At 38.2% G+C, this 13,435-nt stretch overlaps 1 protein-coding gene across 1 annotated transcript; it reads left to right on the forward strand.

Annotated features, from left to right (window-relative positions):
- The first annotated feature begins 406 nt into the window (after window positions 1-406).
- On the forward strand, window positions 407-12,532 carry LOC105531097 (vascular non-inflammatory molecule 3-like). The gene is given in 8 exon segments (XM_011968916.1): window positions 407-619; window positions 716-846; window positions 6,389-6,581; window positions 8,306-8,597; window positions 10,350-10,599; window positions 10,601-10,739; window positions 11,414-11,587; window positions 12,267-12,532. Coding segments are annotated over 8 exon segments (1,521 nt in total). The 3' UTR covers window positions 12,396-12,532.
- Window positions 12,533-13,435: the final 903 nt, after the last annotated feature.

Below are 13,435 nucleotides of genomic sequence, written 5' to 3' on the forward strand. Positions count from 1 at the left end.
GTTGCTATGATGACTACCTTCTGGAACAGTCCAATATTGGCCCTTTTAATAGAAATATTGGCTTACCAGGAAAACCTTTTTTTATTAAAAAAAAACAAAAAAACAAAAAGACTTCAACTGCCAGTGTGTTTTGGACTGGGGTGAATTCATCTGGTTGGCTCACTCTTTTAGTGTTCAGTTCACTCTGAACAACATCAACAACTGCACTGTACACTTGGGTCAATCCGATTATGTCCTGGCTCTCATTTTTCTTGCACGGCATCCTTTCTCAATGCTGTGTTGTGTAATGTATGTGTAAGAAAATATAAACAGCCAATGTCGGAAGGGATTTAATGTAAAGTTTTTCCAGTGAAACAAAACGTTTAAGAATCTGAGTTTGTTTTTCAAAGATCACTAAATTTTAGTTATGATTAGATCATATTTTCCAAAATGAGTGGCAGTTGTTGCCCTCCTTGCCCTGAGTGTTGGTGTGCTGGACACTTTTAGTGCTGCAGTATATGAGCATACAGTGATATTACCAAACAGAACAGAAACACCTGTTTCAAAAGAAGAAGGTTTGCTCCCGATGAACAAGAACATAGATGTTTTGGAGAAAGCAGTTAAGCTGGCAGCGAAGCAGGTATTACCCTTTTATACTTGTAAAGGAGACTTGCAGTTTGATAAAAGAGTATTTGGAATTCATGAGAAACTTTTTTGCCCCACTTGTTTTGAGCAGGGTGCACATATCATTGTGACCCCAGAAGATGGAATCTATGGTTGGGTCTTCACCAGGGAGAGCATTTACCCCTATTTGGAGGATATACCAGACCCTGGAGTGAACTGGATTCCATGTAGAGAACCCTGGAGGTGATGTCATATAATTAATTTCTAAACAAAACTTGTGACGTTGTAAAACACCAACAGTAAACTCACTGAACTTGACTGGTACTTGTGTTGATAAATAGTCAATCTGTGGCATAGGATGTAGATGCTTCCTTTTTTTTTCTGTAATTTCAACTTTTATTTTAGATTGAGGGAGTTCATGTGCAGGTTTGTCACATGGGTAAATTGCATGACGCTGAGGATTGGAGTACAATGATCGTGCCACCCAGCATAGTATCCAATAGGAAGGTTTTCAGTCCTTGCCTTCCTCCCTCTGTCCCCGCTCTATTAGTTCCCAGTGTCTATTGTTCCCATCTTTATGGTCATGAGTTCCCAATGCTTAGCTCCCACTTATAAGTGAGAACATGCAGTATTTGGTTTTCTGCTTCTGTGTTAACTCGCTGAGGATAATGTCCTTTGTTGATGCAAAAGACATGATTTTGTTCTTTCTTGGGCACCTAGGTTAATTCCATATCTTTGCTGTTGTGAAAAGTGCTGCGATGAACATACAAGTGCATCAGTCTTTTTGGTAGAATGATTTCCTTTCCTTTGGGCATATACCTAGTAATGGGATTGTGAGTCAAATGGCCACTCTGTTTTAAGTTCTCTGAGAAATCTCCAAACTGCTTTCCACAATGGCTGAACTAATTTACATTTCCTCCAACAGCGTATAAGCATTCCCTTTTCTCCATAGCATCTTTTATTATTTGACTTTTTGTTAATAGTCATTCTGACTGGCATGAGAGATATCTCATTGTAGTTTTGCTTGGCATTTCTCTGATGATAAGTGTTGAGTGTTTGTTCATGTGTTTGTTAGCCGCTTGTATGTTCTTTTTTGAGAAGTGTCTGTTCATGTCTTTTGCCTACTTTTCAATCGAGTTATTTGTTTTGTTTTTGCTTATTGATTTAAGTTCCTTATGGATTCTGGATATTAGACCTTTGTTAGATGCCTAGTTTGCAAATGTTTTCTCCCATTCTGTAGGTTGTCTATTTACTCTGTTGATAGTTGGCTTTTGCTGTACAGAGCGCTTTAGTTAAATTAGGTCCTACGTGTAAATTTTTGTTTTTGTTGCAATTGCTTTTGAGGACTTAGTCATAAATTATTTTCCAAGGTTGATGTCCAGAATGGTGTTTCTTAGATTTCTTCTAGGATTCTTATAGTTTGAGGTCATAAATGTAAATCTTTCATCCATTTTGAGTTAATTTTTGTGTATGGTGAAAGATAGGGGTCCAGTTTCAATCTTCTGCATGTGGCTAGCCAGATATTCCAGCACCTTTTGTTGAATAACGAGCCCTTTCCCCATGCTTACTTTTGTGAACTTTGTTTGAGCTACAGATGGTTGTAGGTATGCAGCTTTGTTTCTAGGTTCTCTATTCTGTTCTATGGTCTGTGTGTCTGTTTTTCTAACAGTACCATGTTGTTTTGGTTACTGTAGCCTTGGGTAATGTGATGCCTCAGGCTTTGTTCTTTTTGCTTACCAGCACTTTGGGAGGCTGAGGTGGGCGGATCACTTGAGATCAGGAGTTTGAGACCAGCCTGGACAACATGGTAAAACCCCATCTCTACTAAAATACAAAAATTAGCTGGGTGTGGTGGTGTTTGCCTGTAATCCCAGCTACTCGGGAGGCTGAGGCAGGAGAATTGCTTGAATGACAGAGTGAGACTCTCTCAAAAAAAAAAAAAAAAACCCAGAAAAGAAATAGTGTTGAATCTGCAGATACTGCTTACATTTCATAATGTATATCATCTGGCATATCTCCTGTTTGGTAAGTGACTTGAGATACTGATGACTGGTTGGTTATTTGTTGCAATTGTCTTTCAAGAACAGTAGGTGTGAGGCCGGGCGCGGTGGCTCACGACTGTAATCTCAACACTTTGGGAGGCTGAGATGGGCGGATCATGAGGTCGGCAGATGGAGACCATCCTGGCTAACACGGTGAAACCCTGTCTCTACTAAAAATACAAAAACATTAGATGGGCATAATGGTGGGCGCCTGTAGTCCCAGCTACTTGGGAGGCTGAGGCAGGAGAATGGCGTGAACCCCGGAGGCAGAGGCAGGAGAATGTCGTGAACCCAGGAGGCAGAGCTTGCAGTGAGCCGAGATCGTGCCACTGCGCTACAGCCTGGGCGACGGAGCGAGACTCCATCTCCAAAAAAAAGAAAAGAAAAGAAAAGAAAAGTGGCTGTTACCAGGCGTGGTGGCTCAAACTTGTAATCCCATCACTGTGGGAAGCCGAAGCAAGAGGATTGCTTGAAGCCAGAACTTTGATATCAGCCTGCGCAGCAAAGCCAGATCCTGTATCTGCAAATAAAAATGAAAATTAAAAAATTACCCAGGTGTGGTGGTGCACACCTATAATCCCAGCTACTCGAGAGGCTGAGGCAGGAGGATCACTGGAGCCCAGGAGTTTGAGGCTGCAGTGAGCTATGATTGCATCACTGCACTCCAGCCTGGGTGACAGTAAGACCTTGTCTTAAAACAAATAGTAGGTATAGGCCAGGTGCAGTGGCTTACGCCTGTAACCCCAGCACTTTGGGAAGTGGACTCGGACAAATCACCTGAGGCCAGGAGTTCAAGACCAGCCTGGCCAACATGAGGAAACCCCGTCTCTACTAAAAAATACAAACATTAGCCGGGTGTGGTTGTGCATGCCTATAATCCCAGCTACTTGGGAGGCTGAGGCAGGAGAATTGCTTGAACCCAGGAGGTAGAGGTTGCAGTGAGCCGAGATCATGCCACTGCACTCCAGCCTGGGTGACAGAATGAGACTCGGTCTCAAAAAAAAAAAAAAAAATATATATATATATATATATATAGTAGGTATACACACAATTGTTATAGTAAATGTGTTTAACTGGGTTTGAACAAAGTGAAAGAGTTGTAATATCTAGAACCTGTGTCCCAAATACAAGTAAGTTGGTTCATCCACAGACACCTGCCTTCTTCATAGGAAGAGTAAAAAGATGAATGAGCCTGCTTCCAAAGAGCTTTGCTATCACTATCATTTACAATGCAATCAATATGGCAAATGGAAATTGTACAGGACTTCTGCGACCACATTTTACGACCACCTAGCTGAGTGATGTAACCTAAATGCCTAACATTTCCATTTCTTTATCTGTAAAACAGGGATAATAGAGTCCTTGTCTTAATTCTCTTACAGAGTAGACAAGAGTAATGAAGTAATACACATGGAATTTGTACATTGTAATGCACTGTCCAATGCTAGCGGTTACTATTCCTTTTTTTTAGCAGAAGGGACTGAGTCTGAACTTCTTTGTGTTCTTGTCCTTTGAGAAACTTCAGTAATTATTAGTAGATGTAATTTAGGCATAACTTTCTTAAAGAAAATATGCATAATTAATATGATATTTATGAAATAGATTATTTTAGTTGTATTAATGGTTTAAAATAGATTAAGATTATTTCTTTAAATAGCAAAATTGATGGGTTAAGAAGTTATTTAACTTGCTAATTTTAAATTTGCATGCACCTGTTTAGAACTACATCTATTGTGCAAAAAGAGAAACTTCTTTGATAATTTTACCTATGTAAAATTAAGTGAAAAGTCATGCTTAATGGTACAACATTCAGTCTCAGCTATGTGAGTCAAGCCTCACTCTGGAATTTTTACCTTTGGAAAAATATTCTCTAAACATCGCGTGCTCTGTGTTTACAGAAACCATGTCACTGTGACTCAACATCTACTTGCTTATGAGGCGTTTCCCAGAACAAGAAGGAATGAATCATTATTTGCTGCAATTCATGAGACTTACACTAAAATGCACTGTATTTGATTGGGCTAATGAAACTAACTTTTCCAGGGGAAAGATACCCATAATTCTGATAATTAGCTATAGACAAATTATTTTAGGTTGGGAAAGTAAGTGACTGATGAAATTTCAACATTATGAACTCTTACACCTGCTTATTCAAATGACAACCTTTCAGTTTTGTGTTACAAAAAGGAGAAATCCAGTATTTAACATAATGATAATATCGGAAAAGAAAGTCAGTTTTCTCCCTAGTGATATTTATCCCTAAAGAGAATAATAGAGAGTCATGCGGTCATCCTTGTGTGTTTAAATATTTAGAATGCTGACATGTCAAAGAGTTCCATGGGCTTTTTTTCATGAGTGACTAGTGAGAAATATTAAATAACTCAAATTATTTAGTCAAGAAAAGAAAAATTAAACAAAGGACACGATAAGCTTATTAAAGGTCTTAATGAATGTGAATATTAGTAGTATTTCTCTGTTTTTTTTTTTTTAGAAGAAAATAAAACAAAAAGATCTAAACCAGTAGGCCATTAAAGTGTCCTTTTTATTCAAAGGTTAGTTTAACCTCAGTTGCAGAAGGGCTGTGAGATCACAGAGAGACATGGAATGGCCTCTAATCACACAATCCATAATAGCAATGTTCATTTACTGAGCACTTACTTGGTTCCAAGAACTGTACCTGGTGTACTATACACATTATTGCATTCAATTTATGCAGTTGGCATTACTATTTGCATTGCAAATATGTGAAAAAAGGAAGGCTTATGATCTCATAATTGGTCATTAGATTGGCCGTAATTAAAACAGCTATGTCCTTTAAGCTGTGCTAACGGAATGGACTCTAAGGGCTTAGATGCACCATATTATAATAAGATTTTAGTGACTAGCAAATCCATTTATTTGACAGAGTGAGCTGGTTGCTAAACCTTTTTTATCGTATTTTCTGCTGAAATCTGCCTCTCTTTAACTTCCTTTCATTGTTTTCGTGCACTCTATGCTATGTTCACATGTATGACCCATCTCCTATAAATTAAACCTTTCAAATATTTGAAGCCAGCTATCACCATGCCACATTCCCTTCTTATATCAAGGATAAATATCTTTAATATGGATGGACTTGGTAAAACAATTTCATGTCTGTACTTATCTCAGGATTTCTCATGTGGATCCACTAAGGCAGAAAGGAAGCTATTATGTTACATTTGACAGATGAGGAAACTGAGCCAGCACAGTGAAGTGCTTTTTATTTTTTATTTTAATTTTTAACATTTCCACTACTTAATGCTATATTTGTTTTCTATAGAAGATAATCTGGAGGGTACAAACTATTTACTGTCACCTGGTATTTCTGTTTCCAACCACATCTCGTATCAGCAAACGTGTACAAATTATGGCTTGGATTATAGAAAAGGTCCCCTCCATTTGCAGAGTCTGCTAAATTTCAAGCGCTTCATTTATCTTCCTGGGAGCACTTCATAAGAGAATGTGCTGCTTCTTTTCATCCTCCTCTTCCTCTTCCATCTTTTCTTTCCTTCAGTCTTGTACTGTAATCTGGAGTTTGGCATAGTAAATTAGGTTAGCTTTCAGGAAGATAAACACTATGTCACATGAGAGTTTTAAAATATTTTCTGTTGCTTCTTGACCTACAGCTGTTGTGTTATGCGTAATGGGCAAATAAAGTATCACTTTGGTATTTCAGAAATCACTAAAATATAGTAAGTTTGAGGAAATGTCTATTGAATTAGATTTGGCAACACACCAGTGCAACAAAGACTCAGCTGCCTGGCCAAGGACAACTCTATCTATGTTGTGGCTAATATTGGGGACATGAAGCCATGCAATGCCAGTGACCCTCAGTGTCCCCCTGATGGCCGTTACCAATACAACACTGATGTGGTGTTTGATTCTCAGGGAAAACTGGTGGCACGCTACCATAAGGTGAGAATCACTTGTGCCTTAGCTCAACTTGTTACTTCTTTTGTGTGCTTGTGGTATGTATGTGTGTCTGCTTGTTGAATGCTGGGAAGAGAACTGTTGTAGATGCATCTTATAATTATTACATCATAGTTGAAAAGGAGATTTAATTCAGTTCCATATAAGGTTCTGGGTTTCCATTTATCATTAAACAGAATATGGTAGAGTATTTAAATGGATGTGACAATAACCACACAAAGCTTTTAATGTTCTCTGAAAAAGAAGTAAAAATTCTGTTTCATTCATGATTTAATATCAGGTTCATTTTTTAGCCCAATTTGTTAGCATTTCATACTAAGCTACCATATATTCCATTAGGACTTTTTTGATTGCAATGAAAACAAAACCTCAACTGAAAATGGCTTTAACAATACGGACAATTTCTTGCTTATGCACATGTAAAAATTGTAGCATAGAAAGGATAGATCTCATTTCAGTGCAGTCTGACACTCAGAGGCTCCAAAATTATCATCCATCCCTCTAGCTCTCCTAGCCCTTTGTTACAGCTTCTTTCTTGGGGCAACTCTCCTTTTAGAAGCCACATTGCTGGAGCAACACGCAGTTCACATCTTTATCAACAAAATCTACAGGAAGGGTATATTTCTCCCTCCTAGAACCCTGCAAAGGCCTTATCACTCCTTGATTCAATTAGTTGACATGCCTTTCCTGAGCCAACCACCAAAGGATGAAGGATAGACTGCCACATGGGAGAAGAATGGAGGAGCAAGAGGCCTCCAGGGACCACAGAGATGGGAAGTAGCTCTCCCCAGAGCACACGCATGCACACAACAGGCCAAACAAAAACCTGAGCAAAACATACGCTGTACTCCTGAGCACAGGTTAAGTGGAGTTTTGGAAAAAGAACCAGGCTGAAAAATAAAATAAAGTTACTAATGGCCTACTAATTAATAATATGTAATAATTGCATTGTCTAAATTAATTTTCAATGGATTTCACTTCACTTCTATAAACCTGGCAGTATCATTGGGACACATGACAAAGTTTATTTTATTAACATGCTAGTGCTGCTGAAATTTAAAGAATACAGTGGAAAACAATCTGAGAAGTGTAGGAGTCAAGATTTCAACCTGTGATTTTAAGATAGAAATTTTCACATTTTAAATATCGTTTGTACATGTACATTGGTTGTAAAAAAGATAAAGTTTTTTGATTAATGTCACAGTAAGAAAATTTATAGATGGTGGTATAGTGGGCATGATTTTTACAAATGTATGGGTAACAGTTTTATTTTGTTGTTGTTGTTGTTGCTGGAAATGGAATCTCGCTCTGTTGCACAGGCTGGAGTGCAGTGGCGTGATCTTGGCTCACTGCAACCTCTGCCTCCTGGATTCAGGGGCTCCTCCTGCCTCAGCCTCCGAGTAACTGGGATTACAGGCGCATGCCATTATGCCTGGCTAAATTTTTTTGATATTTGTAGTCTAGACAGGGTTTCACCACATTGGCCAGGCTGGTCTCGAACTCCTGACCTCAAGTGATCCACCCACCTCAGCCTCCTAAAGTGCTGGGATTATAGGCATAAGCCACCACACCTGGCCTATGTGTAACAGTTTTAAACCTGCAAGTCAACATACATGGGAGGAAAGATTTAATGGGGAAAGACTTAATTGATCACATCTATTTGGCAGTTTTCTTATTAATTTTCTTCTTCTTTGCTTTTTTATTAACAGTACAACCTTTTTGCACCTGAAATTCAATTCGATATCCCCAAGGATTCAGAACTTGTGACTTTTGACACACCCTTTGGGAAGTCTGGCATTTTTACTTGCTTTGACATTTTTTCTCATGACCCAGCTGTGGTGGTGGTGGATGAGTTTCAAGTTGACAGCATTCTCTACCCCACAGCATGGTACAACATGCTGCCCCTCCTCTCGACTGTTCCCTTCCATTCAGCATGTGCCAAGGCCATGGGAGTCAATCTACTTGCTGCAAATACCCACAACACCAGCATGCACATGACAGGTAACTCATGCGGGCATGTGCCAAGTGGGAGTGACAGTCTTAAAAAGGCTTCATTGATTTTCAAGCCACACACTTTTGTTTAATAACTTTATTACCAATTTTAAGATCACAAAATTAATAACAGCATTTGTTTCTACTTAAGGAAACTTCATTGTCCTTGTGAATAAAGGAGGCAAACATTATTATCTCAATTTTACTTGAAAGGAAATTGGGGCTGGAGGAAGTCACATAAAAAAATCAAAGCCAGTTCTAAGAAATTTCCTAGCCAATGTGCATTAGTAATATCGAAATAAATCTTGTTGTTTAAAGTAAACAGATAACCTACAGAGCAGAAGAAAATATTTGCAAACTATGCATTCCATAGAGATCTAATATCCAGAATCCATAAGGAACTTAAATCAACAAACAAAAAACAAACTATCCCATTAAAAAATGGACAAAGGACGTGAACAGGCACTTCTCAAAAGAAGACATACACGTGGCCAGCAAGCATGTAAAAATGCTCAACATCACTAATCATTAGAGAAATGCAAATAAAAACCACAATGAGATACCACCTCACTCCAGTCAGAATGGCTATGATTAAAAAAATAAAAGACAAACAGATGCTGGCAAGGTTGTGAAGAAAAGGGAACGCTTGTACACTGCTGGTGAAAATGTAAATTAGTTCAGCCACAGTGTAAAGCAGTTTGGAGATTTCTCAGAGAACTTAAAACAGAACTGCCATTCGACCCAGCAATCCCATTAATAGGTATATACCTAAAGGAATATAAAACATTCTACCATAAAGACATATGCACTTGTATGTTAATTGCAGCACTTTTTGCAATAGCAATAACATGGAATCAACCTAGGTGCTCATCAACAGTGAAGTGGATAAGGAAAATGTGATACATATACACCATGGAATACTACATAGCCATGAAAAAGAATGAAATAATGTTCTATGCAACAAGATGGATGCAACTGGAGGTCATTATCCTCAGCGAGTTAACACAGGAACAGAAAATCAAATACCACATGTTCTCACTTAAGAGTTGAAGTTAAACATTGAGTACACATGAACACAAAGAGGGAAACAATAGACACCAGGGCTTAGTTGAGGGTGGAGGGTAGGAGGAGGGTGATGATTGAAAAACTACCTATTGGATATTATGCTCACTACCTGGGTGACAACATCATTTACACACCAAACCCCAGCAACATGCAATTTACCCATGTAACAAACCTTCACATATTTCCCTTCTATACTAAAATGAAAATTGCAAGAAAAAAATACAAATAAATACAAATATTTCAGGCATTAAAAAAAAAACTTGTCGAAGTGATAAAAATCACTTTTAACTTAATCAGGTTTTTAGAGCTTCTCCTTTATAATATCCATGTTCAAAGTAATGCAGGCTTCCTTCTTAACTGCTTTGTTATTTGTTGAATAACAAATCCCAAACACAAATAAACTAAATCGTCAGTGGAGAGCTAAAATTATTCTTCACATTGGGGGATTTTCTAGTTTGTTGCTAAGTTGGCTTAAAACTATGCCCTCCATGTCAAATGATAATTTCAGTGCAAGTAGTACCTTATGGAGGACACACAGTCAAATTGGAACTTAGGCCAATCTAACAACTAACTCCTTATCTATCTTAAAAATATGCTTTAATAACTTTGTATTTAATTCCACATGGGAATATTCTATTAGTTGGTCACCATAACAAATCTGAAACCAATGTTTGTGTTTCTGTATGTTGCTTGTAGGGAGTGGAATCTACACCCCAGAAGCAGTCAAGGTGTACCACTATGACATGGAAACAGAGAGTGGTCAGCTGTTGCTATCAGACCCGAAGTCTCAGCCTCGCCGTGAGCCCACCTACCCTGAAGCTGTTGACTGGCATGCATATTCCAGCAGTGTCAAACCGTTTTCCTCTGAGCAGTCAGATTTTCCGGGGATGATTTATTTTGATGAGTTTACCTTCACTGAGCTTAAGAGAAATCCAGGAAATTACAGTTTGCCAGAAAGATCTGTGTTGTCACTTACCTTACAAGATGTCTAAAAAGCGAGCAGATGAGGTCTATGCCCTAGGTGCTTTTGATGGACTGCACACAGTACAAGGCCAATATTACTTACAGCTAGAAATGCTTAAATATGTTAGAGTGGTCTCATTATTAGTTTTTATTCTAAGTCATCATTGCCTTTCTTTGAAAATTGGGCTAGATTTAGCTAATTTTATAATTAGTAATGTTTTCACTGAATTTTGTCCCCAGAACACATTATTTGTTCAGTCTTAGCAAGAACAGAATTAGTTCTTTTAGTTGCAAGGCAAAAACATAAAGCAAATTGATTAGTTATCAGCAGGCCAGGTTCAGGTTTCAAAAGCTGCAACTTCTGTGTGTTCTCTTTTTCCATCAGTTTACTTTAGAGCAGTGTTTTTCAAATTGTCTTCAACTAAATCCAGAGAAAGAAGGATAATTTATATCATAACCCAGTGTAGCCAAGTAGATGTGTGACTGAATTAAAAAAAAGATATTTAATTGAAGTAGCTTATGAAATAATTTAAAATAGGGTTATAAATAGCTATTATTATGTGCAATGGACTCTGATTTTTAAAATTCTAGTCTATTCTATTTGACTTCAGTATAAAAAGTGCTAATCCTGACCCACTAAATTGATTTTAGGATTCACTAATAAGTTGTTACCTGCAGTTGGAAAAATACTTCTTATGAGGCAATTTAAATATTCCTTTATAGTTTGAAATTGCATTATTTAGCTGAGAAACTATTTGCAAGGTGTCTGACTCCTTCTCTTTTCTTTTCTTCCATAGATATGCACATTACTGAAGTGTCAAATCACTGACCTGGAAATGTGCGGAGAAGCTGTGGGGTCAGCTTTTACCAAGTTTGAGGACTTCTCTCTCAGTGGCACATTCGGAATGCATTATGTTTTCCCACAAATCATTCTAAGTGGGAGTCAGCTTGCCCCTGAAAGACATTATGAGGTAGGAGGTGTGCAGGATGATGAATTCCTTAGAGCAGGGTAGATGGGTAGAGCAACATAAAGAAAATCTTTGCAATAATGAGAGTATAGCAATACCGTGGTTCACATTCTACAAGAAACACTTTAAAGACGTGGGAACTATGATATGGAATACAAGTTGTGGTTTTAGATTGCCATTAGGCTGTGATGGAGAGTCTGGGGTTCATTTTTCTTTAACAAAAATGTGATGTTGATATTCAAGGCAACAGTAAATTCACAGAGAAGCTAAAACAAAAATATTGATTGCTGATAATGGCAATAATGTTGTCATTTGCATGGTGTAGAAGGTGCAAATTAAATACATTAGATAATGCATCTACAACTTCTTTTCTGGGTATGCTATTTTGAGAAGTTGTTATAATTATACTAATAACTAATATTTTGTATAGTGTTTCATGAGTTTGAAGAACATATTTTTATACATGATCTTATTTGACCACCTGTGCAACAAATTTGTTTGCTGTACTTTCAAGCAAAGCCCCTCTACTTTCAGACTTGAAACATGAACCTGGGTCTTCCAACACAAATCCTGTGTGATTTTTACCATTCTACACTGCTTTAGGAGTGATCTTGCCAGAGAAGGGATCTAGGCTGTAACCTAAACTCTGCACTGAAGTTAATCCTTTGTTTTCTTTGACCAGATTTCAAGAGATGGACGCTTGAGGAGCCGAAGTGGAGCCCCTTTGCCTGTCTTAGTTATGGCCTTGTATGGAAGAGTGTTAGAGAAGGACCCTCCATGCTTAGGGCAGGGACCTGGGAAGTTCCAGTGATCTCCTTTAGCAGAGCCTTTTTAGGATCAGCCTGGCTAAGGGAGGAAGAAAAAAGAGATCCGTTAGTGTCTGTTTAGAAGAGATGTCATAAACTTACGGAAACAAATAGAATAAACTTAAGCAGATTTGAAAAGCAACAAGTGTGTGTGCAAATTTCACATTTTACGTATTTGGTATAGCACATGTTCATTTGTGGGAGCTGCATTCATCCTCCATGTATGTGAGTTTAAGTATATGTAAGTATGTATATGTATAGTGGAGCATATATTTAAATGGGAAGAGGGCCTAGAAAAATCCTTTTGCAGTAACTGTACTAAGGTATGCAAGTGTTGTTTTCATCATAAGATGGTTAATTTTATGTGTTGATTTGACTGGGTTGTGAGATGCCCAGATAGCTGGTTAACCATTGTTTCTGGGTATGTCTGTGAGGGTGTTTCAAGGAAGAGAACAGCATTTGAATTGGTAAACTGAGTAAAGCAGACAGTCCTCCCCAATGTGGATAGGCGTCATCCAGTCCCTTGAGGGCCTGCAGAGAAAAACAAGAAGGAAGAGGTTTGAATTCCTTTTCTGCCAGACTACCTGAGCTGGATAGAGATCTTCTCCTGCCTTCATGTGCTCCTGGTTCTCAGGCCTTCAGGCCTGGATTGGAATTGACACCATCAACTCTCCAGCTCTCAGGCCTTTGAACGACAGCCCTGGCTTTCCTGCATCTCCAGCTTGCAAATGGCAGACCAGACGGCGGGATTTCTCAGCCTTCATAACTGTCTGAGCCAATACCTTATCATAAATCTCTTTCTCTCTCTCTCCTGTTGGTTCTGTTTCTCTGGAGAACCCTGACTAATACACTTCATTTGTAAATAACAGGATGAACTTTGAATACGCAGAGGGTATTTGATTCTAGCCAATTAAGATACAGGAAGTTAAAGAATAAGGACATCTTTTAAAGTAACTATGAACAACTTTTTAGCTAGTATTGTCCCTTTAGTCATGACTTATTTGACTCTTGCATTCTATTTACATGGAAAATGGATACTTAAAAT

The sequence above is a fragment of the Mandrillus leucophaeus genome, unplaced genomic scaffold (genome assembly GCF_000951045.1).
Source record: "Mandrillus leucophaeus isolate KB7577 unplaced genomic scaffold, Mleu.le_1.0 Scaffold864, whole genome shotgun sequence".
Lineage (NCBI taxonomy): Eukaryota > Metazoa > Chordata > Mammalia > Primates > Cercopithecidae > Mandrillus > Mandrillus leucophaeus.